Raw genomic sequence first — 17,674 nt, 5'->3', positions numbered from 1 at the left:
TACGTCCAAATGCCCCAGCATCAGCACGGGAGAGGAGAGCTCATCTGTCAGAGGAGCTGCATCGTATATAGTGAGGTACGCAAACTAATGACATCACCGCTCTATTGTTTAGCTACATTGTACAATTATTACCAACCATTCATAAACTTGTGATTCAGAGAAAGTGAGCCCAAAACATCGAAATGTTCTTGAGACATTTTTTATTCGACTTGTCCAAATGTTCGTAGGCGTAAATGAAAAAAATAATACAAAACGAAGAATTGCAAAGATTTGAAGGAGATTTAGCCGAAAAATAAATAATTTTCTCACTCCTCTGAACCTTTCTTGGCATGCGCCTGGCAAATCCGCCATCATAATAGCAATCCGCGATGGAACAAGCGCCGATCGCTCTTAAAGGGGATGCGAGAAAACGCTCCGATTGGTTCATTGCACGTTACGCCCAAACCACACCTACGGGTAATTAGGCGGCTTCAGACCAACCCTTTTGACACTTGCGCCGCGGCGCAAGTGTCATTTATCCGCCTGTAAAATAGCGATAGCGCCGTAGACCCGCCCACAAAGCTACTTACGCTTTGCGCTTCCCACTTGCGTTTCAGACCGTTAAAATAGGGCCCCATGTGTCAATGAAGGCAACATGTCATTGTTGTTTTTAGTGGTTATTGTGTAAAGAGAATATCTCATTGTAACAGGCCTACTGCACATCCCATTCATGCCAACTAATTACAACGTAATTCTTTTTCAAATGGTACAGAACACTGTCCATTTATTTTCTTGGTCAGATATGACAAAAGACAAACCATGTATAGTCTTCTGAAGCCCTTTATTGTCCCTGCGTTTTAGAAGAAGATATTACCTTGGTGTACCTTTAAATTGGTGTGAATCAATGGAGTCTCTGTTTGAACACTGAACCCGGGGTTATGTAAAGGTCTTTCTACAGCTTGAATGACAGCTTCCATGAACTCGAAGAAAAAATGTTGTACGTAACACTTAGCCAACAGTGGAGGAAATTGCTCTTGGTAGACTAAAGAATGTGTGTGTGTGTGTGTGCGTGGGAGAGAGATGACTGGTTGCTTTAAGCAATAGTCATAAATCAATGGGAATGTGATATGACAGCAATAGATAACATAAATAATTTTCTAGATTATTACTTTTTTAATCCCAATGAATGACTAATGGATTTGTATCTACTTCCTGCAAAACAACTACACACCCATTCATATTCACATGCAAACACACACAGCCTGAGGGGGTGAGGAAAGGTCCACAATTAAAAGTCTCCCACTTTTTTGGGATTTGTCTTTACCCTTCGATTCAACCCAACACCCTGCACACCCACACAGTACCTGAGGGTTTGATAGTAAGAGCGTGGGAAAATGTGGAGATATTTTTTTCCTGCTAAGAGATCCACACAATGGTTGCTATAGGCAAAAGTATACACAATTTATAACTGGGCACATTCTTCTATTATTTAGTTTCTCTTAGAAATATTATTTGGATTCTGGAATTGCTTCCCAATATCAAAAGCCAAAATTAAGTCAATATTATTAAAAGACTGTTTATAGGTTGTGCAAACAACAGTGTATGTGACCACATACTAGGATATTTTTGTCTACGGTTTGAGATTTAGTCAAATGTGTTTTCCGGAGAATAAAGAAAATAGCAATGAAGGTCTGCATGTTCTAAATGCTCAGAACAAGCAGGAAAGTTATACGCAGGCTACAAGTGAGATCACATAACTATATGATTGATGGCAACAAAACACTATCTGTAGACAATTATCATTGCCATGTTGGGAACCTTTGGCATTGACAGAAGTCAATATTCCCACTTCATCGGAATATGTCAGCACCACAAGGCAGGATTCAAAAATCCATGTCTCTCTTTCTCTTCCTCATTCCTTGTAGATCCGTCTCTTCCGCATTTAACTTTAGTTAGGTGTTCCCAAACTATCTTTGGATACCTTTTGTTATTTTTAGGGTTAAAAGTTGTAAAATTTGTCGACGACATAATGTCTTTCTAGGTTTTCTTTCCTGTGCTGTGCCTTTTTAGGAACATTTTCAAAAATGTTATCTTCAGGACCAAAGCATTCCATGACACACAATTTAGTAAAAATATTCTAAATATTTTAATATTAAATCAATTAGAATTACGCTTTAGAAAGGGTTATTGTGCCCTCTATATGCCATGCACCTCCCTGAACATGTGTAAAAGGTTTGGTTTTAAATATCTCATTCCATGACACAGTTAGCAATCTTCATAAGTGCAATGCACAACTTTGCATATAGGGGGGCCCAAATCACACATAAACGGCATCTACTATTAAACCAGTTTCTGTGTGTGTCTTTTTGTGTCCGTGTTTGTCCGTGTGTGTGTGCCTCTTTCTTATTTACTCTAGATCTGATTCTGTCTGTTCCTCATTCCTATATATCGGTTTCTGTCCTTGTGTCTCTAACCAATTTCCTCTAGTTCTGTTTCTGGTTCTCTCTAATTAATTACATATTACCGTCTCTGTCCCTTTTGAATTTCCACTTTTTTCATCTCTGTTTCTTCCTTATTTCTACTGTTTTTTCTTTTCACTTTCTCATTTTCTCAAGTTCTGTCTGTCTCTTCCTTGTCTAATGATGTATGTATCCATTACAATTTTGCTAATTTGCGATCGGATCGTATATTGACAATTGAAGGGATTATCAACTCATTTCTCTTCACCGTGAAGATAACACACTGGCGCCTTAAAGGGATACTTCACCAGTGGAGATTTGAAGGTTATATGAAGTAAATAATCATATGTATTATAAATGTGCAATCGGTTCATCCTAGCCTGAGAAAAGGCAGAAAGTCTCTCTGGCTCAAAAGTAAGAAATTCTCCAACTACCACAGTGCATTGCGCTCGCTGCACTGCCCCGCCTGTTTCTGTTTGGAGGGGGAAGGACCCATGGTCCTAGCGCGTTTTCTGTTTACACGACGTTTTTTGTTTACACAAAGTTTGCACGAGCAAACTTTGTGTAAACATATCCCTGTGATACGTTGACTAGTTTAGACTTCTGCCCTCGTTTTTTCAAACGCATCATTTGTATATTACTGTACAGCATAAAAACATTTGCTAATTACAGTAGCTCTGCATATCAGGTCCTAAACGTAGTATAACAGCACTAGGGTTAGTAAACAAATCACAACAACCAACCATCCTCCATATTGTGTCCGTCTGCGTATTCAGTACCTTCGGCCGTGTTTTCTGCAGGTGAAGTCTAAAGGCCCATTCACACCCTACGGTAAATACTGACACGGACTGTTTCGTCCGGTCCCGGAGGTGTTTCATCCATCAATGGGTCCGAGCTTACGAATCCGGAGTGCTCCGGGAGAAACGGAGCAATACCACCGGAAATCGAGGCGGCTGTATAGAGTCAAAAGTCAGACCATTCGCGAAAATAGATAAAGTAGTATATCTGATATGTATATATATATATTGTATTTAACGTTTTATATTTACATTATACTATATAACTGACCTTTTTATTTTATTGTTCTCCTGCTTTGGCAATGAGTGACTGGTCATTTAACAACATTTTGAGGAGATAATCTGCGGGTTGTTGAGGGGTGTCACATGCCACCGCCGCCTTGGCCTACACTTTTTGGCGATTACGGATGACACAAAGCAAAATCATCTCTACAGATGTCATGTTTGCGATTGTCGCTGCCGTTAATTTGTGAAACGACAATCACTGCCCTTTAGAGGATTTATTGCGTCACATCCATAACAACGCTGAAAACAGACGGAGGTATGAAGGGTAGTTCCGGAGGCAACGTTTGGGGCGGACGGACAAATTCCGTCCGGATCCGGAGGTATGAATCGGCCTTAACGCACTGGCACTGATCTGTGATAGGTCTGTTAGCGCATTAGGTCCCACCCTCTATGGCCGGGTTTGAAAGGGTGGGAACTAGTGCTTGTAGTCTCAATAGATATCCCCCCTCTAGTATTTCCTTCTGGCAATGACGCAAAACGACGATTTGTGCGTCATAGCCAGAAGGAAGTGTAAGAGGTAAACACGGATTTCTCCCGTCTCAGGGGAAAATTAGAGTGTTACATGAACATTCAAAAGTATGACTGGGTTTCTAACAATGCAAAGCTTAATGCAAAAGGGGGGAGACCTCCTTTAAGTGTGAAGGTCATATCTGGATTTGCGTGAAACAAGCTGTAGCAGCAGAGACTAATAGACAGAGTACTGTCTGCACCTAGAGCAGTGGTTCCCAACCTTTTTTCTCCAGGGCCCCCCTAATTCACTTCTGATGGAATACACCCCCCCCCCCCCCCCCCCCTCCCCCATACATTTTTTTTTTTTGTGCCTTTAATTAAAAAATGTGTTATTTTCGTAGATTACATTGCATTGTATTAATAGGCCTACATTCTTTAATGTGAACCTTGGGCTTGCATACCCACAGCCAGGGCTGGAATGTCAGGTGTAATATGAATGACAGCCAGTCTAAAGTCGTTGTGCACCTCCAGTCTGTTGCGCTTTTGTTTTGATGGCGACAAGTGTGCTGAATGGCAATAATGGATTTGCGAATTGATGGGACTGACCTGTCGCTAAGCTCCGCCCTTAAGCCCAGTTCAGACCAAAGATGGGGGCTTGGGTAGAGGTGTTGATGCTGCTCTGTCTCCACAGAGACAACGCAGTGATATCATCAAGAGCAGTTCTAACTGGAGAGAAAGTGAAACCGCGAGCTGCTGATCATGTGAGAGAAGATGATGCAGTCGCATTAAACAAAGACGTTGAAAGATGGTGTGATCTACGAGAGAGACGCAGAGGAACTGTCCTTAGGAGGCTTTTGTCGGATAAAAAAAACAAATGGTCAGCAAAATAAAGAATTTGTTGCCGTTTTTGCAAATGTAAATAGTCAATCGCGTTTGTTTAAAAGTTTTGAGTGTACTCCTCCATAGTGTAATGTAATCTGATTGATCCTGGATGAAATTAAATCCTTTTTCGCCCAAAACCTCTCTAAAACCTGCCTTGAAATACTGTCAGCTGACATTTTTCCATTAAACCCTGCTGACTGCAAAACCCTGGATATTATCAATGTCCTGCTTTTCGAATGCGAAATAAGTTTGAAAAAGACAAGGAAGGGTGAATACACCTGAACATAAGCACATTAGGCAGAACGGGTAAATTAATGTTCTGCACGTCAACGAGTTTTAATAGTAATTTGCAGATAATCTGTTTACCCGTATGGACAATTTTGGATTAAAGCAAGCAATAAACGTTATACTGCTGAGTATTGACGTCTTTTGGCAATATCTTCCACTCGATGATGGTTTAATGTTTTTAATAATGGCAGGAGGTAAGCACCTTGTTCAGAGGAGTCTGTGGGCACGTTGGGTTTATAGATGATTTCATTATGATCTGGATAGTGATATTCAAGATAAGATAATAATGCTAAATGGAACATGATGCTAGGGATATTTTCTCACCATCACAGAAATGTAAATAGAAGAGGTTTGATTTGAAAGACAATGCTACTTTTTTGGGGGGGGGGGTTAATATTACACTATAAAAATGGTTTACATCAGCAAAATAAGTCAAGGCAATATATTAGTTGTTTTTTGTCCAACAAGATATTTGTTCCTTCCATGCAGGCCCTAATTATCTTAATAACATATTATAACTTGTTAGAGATTTTATTACTGGTTGTTAGTAACTGCTTGAAACTAGAATTAAAATAATTATAAATATGTTCAACACTGGCACCGAAGCAAAAAACTGCTTTGCCAAAGTAAGAATTTCGCATTTCATTCATCTTATCCTTAGCCAGTGCAATGTGTGAGGCCTCAACTTGATAAGCCATGACATTTATTTCACAGTTCGTTTGAAATGGTTGATATTCCAAACGATAAATCCTAGAATCATAAAGAAAACAGTTTTTGATCATTGAATCAATGAATTAATTAAAGGTCAAACTGAATTAATTAAAACGGTAGAAGCGCCGGCACCACTGAACTACCTTTGGACATCACGGCCATGTTTTGTTGATAATACATTAGTCAAATGCCTCTTTGAGTCAAATTAGGTATTTTAGTATTGGTATTCGTAATTTGTTGTATAATAGCTGCATATGTATGCATTGTGTTTTAGTGGACTTCTGTCTTGTTCTGTGTTAGTAATTGACTGAATGCATCAGATTTACATTTTAACCATTCAGTCGATTATTTTATCTAGAGCGACTAGGGGTGTACACGTATATGTACCGAACCGTCACGGTCTAGGCACTTCTGGTAGGTTACAGAGGTGATGGCGAATGTAAAGGCTTGCTTTGCGATGCGGAATTTAAAACTTGAAGTCGGGGTTCCACCCGGACTGTTTAGCCAAAGTATACTACTCGGACTCCGTAATCCGACTCCGTAACTACGTAGACCCCTCGAGCATTCGCAGTTCTCGGTCGGGATGTCGGATACGCAATGCAATTCTTATATGTTGACTTCAAACCATGTAAGCAGTGAGGTAAATAAACTTCAAAAGCTCTTCAAATCTTATTTGGTGTTTTATTGGTCCTTAATGTGCAAAGTAAACAATGTACAGAGTAAATAAGGTGCAAAGTCAAACCAGAGAAGTGATTCCGCAAATGATTTTGTTAGAGGACCAATCCCAGCCCTTGCCGTCTCCGTTGCGTCGACAGATAGTTAAAAAATATTGGATGCGCACGTAAGCTACGGAGAGGGTCTCTGACAGGCTCTCTGGTTACGGAGAGGGCTCTCCGTGTCTACGTACAGCACTTTAACATGCACACGCATTTGAAAAGGCACCATCCAGGTGTTATGGCGCATTTCCACCGGCCGGTGCGGGTCGGTTCGGTGCGGCTTGGTGGAGTAGTGACGCCTTGTTCACACTACATGCCTCTGTTACGCCTCACTTTTCCACCGCCAACAGAACCCTTATGGTGAGGCGGGGCTTAAGCCGTAATAAATATATAATAAATAGTGATTTCAAGCGATTAAAATATTTATTAATCGCATTAATGTCATAGTTAACTCACGATTTACCGCGAGCAATCGCGATTAATCGCAATTCTTTTTTCTATGCTAAATATCCCCTGATTTCTTTGTCCCATTAATTTTTCTCATTTTATGCTCTTATCAACATGGAGAAGTGCATCGGCTTGCCTTGTGCAAATGTTTTTTTATTGATAACAACATTGGCATATACTCATCAAAACAGGACAATACAAAAAAAAAGCCTATAGTGCAATTAAACGATGAACATACAAAGAAACTGCCTTGAACATAGCAGTCTGGCTACTGCTTCTTTGTTTTGAGCCAAAGGAAAAAAAAAAAAAAAAAAAAATGCGTTAATCGCGCGATAAAAAGATGAACGCCGTTAAAATTGGTTTGTGTTAACGCCGTTAATAACGTGCTTAACTGACAGCACTAATAATAAATAAATAAATATAAGGAAAAAGAAGAATGTGCACAATTAACAAAGCTCAATAATGTAGGACGTCCAAGAAGGACCGCAAACCTTTGCGCGTCATTTTCTTCCATAAACGAAGCTTTCTCCGTTACGCAGAAATACCTTGCGGCTAATGTGTTTGTTTGTTATTATCCCCCCGTCACACGCTAGTGTGATTCTGTCGACTAATCAACGGACGGCGTGTGTAGCTCAAACTTGCCGGAACCCTTTCAGGCATCTCAGTACCCAAACAGAGGTGTACTGTGAGACGAGTATGGCTCAATACGGCTCAGTCCAGGTCACGCCCACTTTTTGTGGTGGAAACCTGATCTGTGCCGCACCTTTGCACACCGAACCGACCCGCACCAGCCGGTGGAAATGCGCCATTACTATCACCCTGCTGTGAAAAAGAAAGAGCTCTGCAAACCCAGCTCACGACACTATTTCAACAATCCCTTTCTGGGAATTCAGAAATGCAAATGCCATAACCAGGTTTATTGGTGTTTTCATTGCTGCTGAACTACGGCCTTGCTCCGTTGTTGACAAACAAGCTGTTTTTTTAATTTTCCCCTTAACTATGAACCATACCGTCCTGTACCGTACCGTGACTTCAAAACCGAAGTACGGACCGAACCGACTGACTTTTGTGTACCGTTACAACCCTAAGAGCGAAATACACTAAGTAGCCTACATTTGTGAACAGAAAGTGAAACAACAAAATGTTACAATCAAGAATATTTGTCTATCTACGATAGATGGATAAACAATAATTAAGCAGCGTACCACTCCCAGCACATACTGCCGCCTTCTAGCCTGGCTATTGCCAGACCAAGCTCAATCATAGATCGCACGTTGGTCTGGGCAGGCTGCTGTCATTTTCTTCAGCACAAGAGGCGTGATCAACAGGCCTAGTTCCAACAACTCTGTACGCAATTAGCTGCTTGCCGTGGCTTCCCTGTCGTCAATCATTGTGTTAAACCAGCCAATAGCATGCCAGAGGGAAAAGCCAGCTTGGTGATTGGCTCCCGCAAAAACGTAAGCAGAATGAAATGTATTGCTCTTCTCCAGACCCTTCTGCAGGGCGAATACAATTTGCCAGCAGAATGGGCTGGGGGCACCCAGTCTAGCCGCCGTCATCATTTGACGCTAATTGCTTTACTAGTGCATTCATTGAATTATAGTGAGTCATATTGAAACTGTGGTTCAGGTATGATCATGCCATCTTTCAGTAACTGGTACTCGGGTGCTTATGAGTCTCTTTTCTTTCTGATCAACCAAGCCTTGACTAAGATGCTTTCTAACAGAAATGCTTAATGAAGTGACAGTTAGATAACGACAAATGATATAGGCAGAGAAAGTTGTGATGGATGAATGGCTAAAGCACAGGACTCTCAGCCAAGGGTTCATGTCCTGTCTTCATTTTTAGATTTAATTGAATTTACTTTCCCTTATTTGGTTTCTGTTTAGGAAACACAACTTGTCAAGGTTAAGTTTTGCCTAAATAAGAACAATTGGCCTTTTAGTTATGGTTAGAATTGCACATTTCATTTAGATATTTGTCCCTCTTTCTCATTTCCTCAAGTTTCAGTCTCTCTTTGATCTCCTCTATTCCAGTTTCTTACTACTCAGAGGGATTGTGAACATTATAAACAGGCTACAAGTTAAATAACTTACACTATATGAAAGATGGCAAAAAAAGAAAAGAAAAAGAGCGAGAGAGAGCGACCTTGTTTGTTTTCGGCTTGAAGTGAATTGACATCCAGATCAATGGATGTGTGTGTGTCATCCTATTAGTCTTATTGGACTTTTATAGTTGCAGTCTAGCAATAACACAGGTGTGTTTGTGTAAAAGACATGTGCTGGTCAAAGTGACGGCCCTTCTTGTGTCTTTCAGCACATGTTTATTTACTCCATCAGATTATGGTTTGTTGACCAAGTCACACGATCTGAGTGCAAGGGGTGGGGGTCCCATGGTGTTCAGAAGAGGCCGGTCGGAAGGTGATGAGAGACGTAAAGTACATACACTCTCGTGGATACACACAGAAACACACAAGCACACGTTAAAATAGCATCAGAGTTAAAATGCCCAATGTTTTCTGTCTATTGGACCTTTCCTGAATAAATAATATACCTACAAATAACATTCACTTTCTAAATTCAGTTCAGTAACCAAATGTTAATTATTTCCCTTGATTGACTTTTTTGAGTGAATGAGGCACGATACAGTGGAATTACTTGTGTTCCATCAATGGGGCAGCCATGCTTATTACTAGCTCATTTAGTGCTTAGCCTGTGTTGCATTTAGGTTGCCTGGACACAAAAATTCTGATCTCATCCACTCTCCTTCCATTGCACCACACCTTCTATAAATGTTTAGCTCCATCCTCTCTCGCCTCTTCTCTCACACACTGTGTCTCTCTCTCCGTTTACTTTTTTTACAGTGCTCTCTAAAACAGTATTTTCCAAGACCTTTTAGTCAGTCAGTTTTTAGCTGCATTTGATTGGATTAATAGTCTGTAAATAGTAGGTAGGTGCACTGAGGTAATCCTTGTCCCGCCTGTCTCCAACACACACACCCACACACACCTAATGCCAGTTTTAACTGCACAAACACAAGCATGAGTACACAAACAGAACATGTGTGAGTTTATGTAGTCCAAACATTATGACTGACTATACGTCATTGCGTATCTCCATTAATTGACTTGGCTATTGCTGGTGGCATCATCTGTTGACACAGGCCAAAGCCAAGTTTGTTCTCTCTCTTAGCAGCCGGCCTGCTTTATTTTACTTCCTACATTTCCTTTCTGAAGACAAACACGCAAAAGCTCAAGCACACCCACAAATTATAGGATATACTAGTCCTAGACAACCTCTGCGTTATTGCTACATGGCAACTATAAAAGTCGAATAGGACTAATCGGATGACACACACAAGCATCAAGCAACAACACACAATTTGAAGGGCATTAAAATCCGGCATATCTGAAACAGGATCAAAGGACAAGGCAGCCTTCAATTGACAGTGATCAGACCAGACAAACTTCTAGCAAAACTAGCAAAGTTAGGGACAATTTTGATAAAAACCTGCCATTCCGCCACAGAATATAGGCAACTGGCTAGGTTAAAATATATACTCCAGCCACTTCAAAGAAAATGCGTCATCTAAATAGGCAACACAGTTAGTTTATCTGTCAGTGAGAACAAACAAGAAAAGGAAGGAAAATTAATGTGGCAGGGGCATTCTTAAATCGCATCACTATGGACTGGGGGGATTTGCCAATAACCTTTCATACGATCAAACTTTGATAGGAATTTGGCTGTGCCCACCCGATCAACACAATCTTCCAGACGGGGTATGAATCGTTTTCTGCATTGAATTTCCTATAGTCAACGCACATACAAGGAGCCCCATCAAGTTTTGTAATGGGGACAATAGGAGAGCTCCACCCACCATCACTGGGATCTATGATGCTATTCTTTAACATGTATTCATCTCTTTCCTCATCAACTGTTATTTTCCAGGGTTCACCCTATAAGGATGTGGTTTTATAGGGGCTACCTCAGAGGTATCCACAACGGGCTGCACCAAGGAGGTGAGCCCTGGTTTATCCACGAACAGTCTAGGCTGAGACTGTAACAAATGCACAACATCTTTTTGCTGAGAATCAGATTAAAAGGCTAACTCATTATCAAGATGGGCCATGAGAGTGGTGTGGTCAAATAGAGTTTCTACAGGTGGAGTCGGGTCATTCTATTCTGGATCAAGAGGGGAATCTGGTGCGGCCTTGGACCCAATACTGTACAAGAAGCAGCCAAGGGTGGCCTGTCCTGGGATTTCTTCAACATGTTAAGATGGCACACCTTGGACGACTTCCTCCTAGCAGGGGTTCTCATTACATAGTTGACGTCACTTAACTTTCTTTCTACCTCATAGGGCAAAAGAGCTTTGCTCCAAACGGATTTCCAGGTATAGCAAGTAAAAGTTTCTAGAGGGTGCAACTTGGCTACCTCACCAACAAAAGATAACCGAGTAGAATGAAATAGACAATGAAAGCAAATGAAAAAAAATGAAATGAAAATGAAAAAAAAGAAAATATACAGTATATATATTTCACCAGACCATTATTTCATAATGCAACTTTTATTGCCACATTATCTCATCGTCCTCAGAGTCCATATCTTGAAAAGTATTTCTGAAAGGTTTTCAATACAGAAATTTATCAAATAAATGTGGCATTAAATTAACATTCCCTGAAATTAAATAAACTTTTTTCTTCATTTCGATATTGATTTATTTATACATTTTTCTAAATGCAAATATTTACTGCGTCATTATTTATTTAATAGCCATATGTATTTATTTACTCCAGCAATTTCTCTATAATATATACTCACACACACACACACCTTTTGTTTACTCAGTCCTTTCCTTTGTGAACTGAATGATGTGCTGTTTCCTACATCCCTAGCATTTATCTGTATATACTTTGCTCAAATAGACACACTCATACAAGCGATGGGTAGAATTTCCTAAAACATGATACTGGGTACAATGCTGAGGATACATTCCCTTAAGGGCATTAGCTAAGAATATGCATAATACCTAAATGATGGTCAGAATTACCTGGTATGTTCCTATTCCTATGTGCTTGGGGTCGATCTTCACCAGCTCAGCCAAGGGATCCTGAACACGTCTGCCAATGGACACTGCACACACACACACACACACACACACACACACACACACACACACACACACACACACACACACACACACACACACACACACACACAATTATGTTCGCTAATATGAAGGGTGAAATTATAGTTATTAAAACAAAGGTGGAGAACACAGATTGTCATCATTTGTAATTGTAATGGTCTTATCTGGAACTCAAATTCAAATGTTTGCTGAATAATTTGCTAATGACATTAAACAGCCCAAGCCAAACCTACTCAAGAAAAGTAGCCACAATGGATTCTGAACTGGCACTAACGACAGCTTGTGCAACTGACAATAATCCAAACACTCCACCTGATGTTTTTTTCACATTCGTAAGTTTGTGCATAAGAGTGAGTGAATGAGTCAGAGAGATAGACACAGAGTCTGTTTGTGTTAAACACATTCAGGAAGTCCCAAAAATGTGAGGGGGAAATCTCCCCGTATCATCTTCCTTCTATTGTATTATTCACCTACTCACCTATTCCCTGGCCTTGGTGGGAGGCTGCTGCATGAAACAATATTTGCATAGGGATGGAGTTTCAGCCCTGGCCCTGCTTACTACGCCTCCCAAAATATCTCCTCTCCCTCCCATTTGTCGTTCATGTATACATCGCTCTCTCTGTCCCTTTTTTTTTAAACATTTAATAGTGGAGCTGGACAGAGTAGAGATGAGGAAGAAGAGAAACGCCATCAGGAGATGGAGGTGCGTATGGGGGGGCATGGAGACCGGAGGAAGGGAGAGGAGATTACAAATAAAGAGAACAGCTCATACCTTACTGTGCGTTCACACCAAAAGCCAAGTGAACATTCTACCCGCGTGAATACACAAGTTTGAACGTGCAAACTTCAAAACACTCACCAGAGTGTTTAAGAATATTAGAGGAGGGGCTCTCTCGTGAACAACGTTTCTTTCCACAAATTAATTCTCAAATCATGCCTGAGAAAGCCACCATTGCGAGTCTTTACTTGTTGTGAAAGAGTACCAGAGACGTCAGAGAACCCAACACTCTAGCAGCCTTTTCAAGAGACGGGTAATATCATAGAGCTGCAGGAGTCCGCAAATGCCAACAATTACTTTCTTCTCCATTTTGCAGGAATACTAAAAGCGGTGAATTGTAAAGGGGCAGTGAACTCAAAATTATAATGATCAAATGTATAATTTGGTGAACTAAAAGGTTCCTTCAGCCAGTTGTTCCACATGGGTCTAAAGACCATTACATTTTAGGAAAATTAATCATATAAATAATAAATCAGGTCAACATTTTACGGAGGTGAATATACCACTTGAATCGTGGAAGTGCTAAAGATTTTGTGGGTTCAAACCCACGCCTCATATAGCTAGTGCATGCGAGCGTATGGGTCTGCAATATTTTTGATAATAAGTATTGAGGAAGTAAACTGTTGAAAAACAAGAACTTTGGGTACCTTAAGGTAATCCCTGGTTTTTTGATAACAGAGTGAGGTGTTTCACTATGGGAGTCAACTAGGCGTGACCAACTACGGAAGCTCCAATTGCACCACGTCTGTCCTTGACAGGCAGGTCGGACTGTGACACAGGGCCCCGCCCCCTGCACTTTTACAGTCGACCCACCCTCCTCAAATCATTCTATACCGGTTTCTTTCCGGGTAAATGCAAGGAGGGACGTGTTGGTGAAACACCTCACTCTGTTATCAAAGAACCAGGGATTACGTTGAGTAACCTAAAGTTATTTTTTTAACCTCGCTCGGTGTTTCACTATGGGAGATATAGACCACTCCCGTATTGCATATGTCTCCCGAAGCCATGCAAATTCTGCCAGGAAGCAAATACCACTCTGAGTCTGATGAGATTGTCTCCAGCAAGGACTGAGAAACAGAAGGCCCTGAGACATCCAGCCTATAAAACCTAACAAAGGTGTGAGGCGTAGCCCAGCTTGCCGCAGCACAAATGTCACGCACTGATACTTCTCTGAATAAGGCCTATGAAGTAGCCATACCCCTTGTGGAGTGGGCCCTCAAGACATGGAGGGGCTGCAAGCCCCTACATCCATAAGCAAGAGATATAGCCTCTACAATCCAGTGTAGCCTCTGGCGGGTCAAAGGCTTGCCCCTATGGGGAGTGGCCCAGGACATGAACAGTTGATCCCCTTTCCTTCTACGCTTGGGAGAGAAGATCGCTGCGCAGGGGAAGGGGCCATGGTTTGCCCGCCAGGAGTTGTATTATTTCCGCCACCCAATGTTTGGATGGCCACCGCGGCGCTATCAGGATTAGCGACAGACTCTGTTCTCTCACCCTGGCTAGGGAGGGGCTGATTAGGCTGAAAGGGGGGAATGCATACAGCAACACGTTTGGCCAAGGATGGGCCAGCGCATCTACCCCTAGAGGAGCCTTCACGTCAGACAGTGAGAAAAACAGCGTGCACTGAGCGTTTTCCCTTGAGGCGAAGAGATCTACGGCTGCCAAGCCGTACCCCTGCCATATTTGTTCCACAACCTGTGGATGAAGAGTGCACTCCCTGTACAGGGGGTTCCCTCCGGACAGAAGATCTGCTCCTCTATTCAGGACGTCTGGTACACGTGTCGCCCGAAGGGACAGGAGCCTGGTGCTGTTCCACAAGATAATTTCTCGAGCTAACTCGTGTAGTTTCAGTGAGCGAGTGCCGCCCTGCCGGTTGATGTATGCCCCTACAGCGGAATTGTCTGTCTTTACCAAGACATGGCAGCCCCGGATAAATCGTAGGAAGTGTTTTAGAGCAAGGAACACTGCCCAAAGTTCCAGTAGGTCTATGTGAGGCTGAGCTAGAATGTGGCTCCAGGTGCCATTCACTGCTCTGCCTATCATTGTCGCACCCCACCCTGACAAGGACGCGTCCATTGTCACGGTTACCCTGGACGACACCACCCCCAGCGGGACGCCCACTGTCAGAAATGTGTGCACCGACCACGGGCGGAGAGCAGTAACACACGCTGGTGTTGCTTTCCCCTTGCTTTTCAGGTGGCGACGGGGGCACAGACGCATTGCTGCAACCCAGCACTGAAAATCTCTCATCAGAAGCCCCAAATGTACTACTGATATCATCGAAGCCATAAGGCCAAGTAGGCGTAGGCATAATCTGAACGATACGGCCTCTCTCTGCCCGAAGAGGGAGAGACACTGCGTGAGAGACGTTAGTCTCCCCTCTGATAGTGTGACGCGATAAGAGAGAGAGAGTCTTTGTGGAGACCCAAATATTCCACACATTGCGTGGGGTTCACACGGTTCTTCCCAATTCATGCTGAATCCCAGAGTCCTCAGATGGTTTACCACCGTAGCAGAATCTCTGAGTAGCTGTTCGCGTGATTTGGAACATTCAGATAATCGTCCAGATAAGAGAATATTCTGATGCCGCTGTTTCTTAGCGGTGACAGTGCTACCTCCACACACCTGCTGAACACTCTCGGGGCCAACGATAGCTCGTACGGGACTACTTGGTATTCGTAAGCCCTGTTCTGAAACGCGAACCGGAGAAATATCCGGTGTGCAGGAGAGATGGCGATCTGAAAATATGCGTCTTAGAGATCGATCGTTACAAACCAATTCCCTGGACGGATTGAACGACAGAGCACTTTGTGTGCTAACATCCTGAACGTGTATTTGTGCAGGTGTCTGTTTAACACCGGGAGATCTTATATTGGGCGGAGGGACGAGCTCCCTCTCTTTAGAATGAGAAAATAACAGGAGTAAGAACCCTGTTGGGCTTGCTCGTTCGGGACAGCCCTGATCGCTTGTTTCGCAGCAGGGACGATATTTCGTCCTTTAGGATTCGTGCCAAATCCCAACTGGCCATAGAAACTAACACGCCGTTGAATCTGGGTGGTTTCATAGCAAATTGCAGTCTGTAACCCTGGAAACAGTAGACAGGATCCACAGGTGAACTGCGCATGCGCGCCACTGTTCCACTCGAGTAGCGAGCGGGCCCATGTGATCACGCTTTAACGACGGCATCCTTGGGACCCGAGGGGAGAGGTCTGCTCTCACAGGAGGAGTGTGAGCTCCCCCTATGGGAATGCAGGGACCAACTGTGTGTCAACTGTTGCCCCTGTCTCAGTTCGCTCAGAACGTGAGGCGAGAGAGACTGAGAAAGGGCCCCTGGAGAACTTGAACATATCCAGGTCCCTGAACCATGAAACTTGGGGCTATGCTCTACCCTCCCAAGCTTTCTTTTCTTCATGGGAGGGGGAGAGAGAGAAGCTGGGAGTGCTAGGGTGCACGCTTCTTCTTCCCATCCCCGGCGTGGGGAGAGCGGTTCCTGGCTGCCGCAGCAGCGAAGGAGTGTTTGACCTCGGGTTCTCTGACCTAGGCTGTTGGTTGGCCTGTGGGTCAGCTTTGTGGGCTGGTCTGTAGGCTCTCTGAGGCCTGCTTCCCCCTTGTCTTCCCCTTGCTGCCGCTGCGGCGGCCGCAAAGCTGGACCTTGCTGGTTGGGGTGGGCGGGGAGCCTGTTCCCGGGGAAGGCAGAAGATCGAAGGCTACTCCTTCCCGTTTCCTGAGAGTGCTGGTCTCTCTCATTTTCTCCAACACTGGACAAAAACAGAACCTTGGTTGGGTCCATCCATGACCTCAGCTTTCTGCATGTCACTCAGACCGGAGTGATTAAGCCAAAACGCTCTCTCACCTGAGACCGCAAGTCCCTTAACTTGGCCACAGCCCTGAACTGCGCCCCTGGAGGAGCGTAGGACTAGGTCATTTACGATGCAAATTTTATCCTAGAGGGCAGGGTGACCCGGATTCTAGCTGACGACCCATTTCCTCTAGGATTTCAGCTTGATTAGCAGACAGCAGTGTCATGGCATTGAGTGAGCATACCGACTGTGCCGCATATTAATACATCCCCCAGTGGTAAGCCATATTTATACACATTACAGTGGTAAGCCACTGAAGGCTCCACAGCTGGGGGTTCGGACAGCCCCAGCTCTCCCATCCCGTGGATCTCAAGCTTCGAGCAGCCCTTGGTTAGAAGCTTGCTCTTAAATGGGCTGGACCTGTAGCGGTTCATTTCCTTCATGCAGATGGGAACTGCTGGCAGGAGCTGCTTAGAGGGCGGTTGGGCTGGTGGGAGCCTCTTGCCATCGTACAGGTCTCTCTCTGCCCCTTCAGCATTTGGGGCCTCAGGCCAGTGAATGCCGAATTTCGGAAGCAGCCCGTTTGCACACCTCGTACAGGTTACTGTCCACTGGTTGCACAACGTCAGAGGCGCTAGGGGATCTGGACTGCTGGACAGGAAAAGTGGAATCGTCTTCCTCTTCCTCCGTTCCATCCATGTCGAGGAGGTCCGAGTTGGCGTCGCCCTCTGCGTCCTCAGCGCCCGGTTCTACATCGAGGAATTCCTTCTATAGCGGGGGCACGAGCGGGGATGCCGCCTCTATCATGTCCGCCCAGCTCGTTGGCTCTTGGGACTGATGGGTGCTCGTTGAGGCTTTAGCGATGGCACCCACCAGGCAGGGGTCCTGGTTGGTAGCCACCGTCACTCTAAGCCTCCTTTCGAGAATTTCTCCG

General features: G+C 43.6%; 1 protein-coding gene across 3 annotated transcripts in view; it reads right to left on the bottom strand.

The window, feature by feature from the left end:
• srbd1 (S1 RNA binding domain 1) overlaps positions 1 to 17,674 on the bottom strand; it is a 142,266-nt gene that overhangs the window by 45,318 nt on the left and 79,274 nt on the right. For all 3 annotated transcript variants that reach the window (XM_030378824.1, XM_030378823.1, XM_030378825.1), the window contains one exon: positions 12,064 to 12,146. In XM_030378824.1, the coding sequence (XP_030234684.1) occupies positions 12,064 to 12,146 (83 nt within the window). The remainder of the gene's footprint in view (positions 1 to 12,063; positions 12,147 to 17,674) is intronic.

Source organism: Gadus morhua, chromosome 15 (assembly GCF_902167405.1).
Source record: "Gadus morhua chromosome 15, gadMor3.0, whole genome shotgun sequence".
NCBI lineage: Eukaryota > Metazoa > Chordata > Actinopteri > Gadiformes > Gadidae > Gadus > Gadus morhua.
This window is presented reverse-complemented; position numbering and strand designations above follow the sequence as displayed.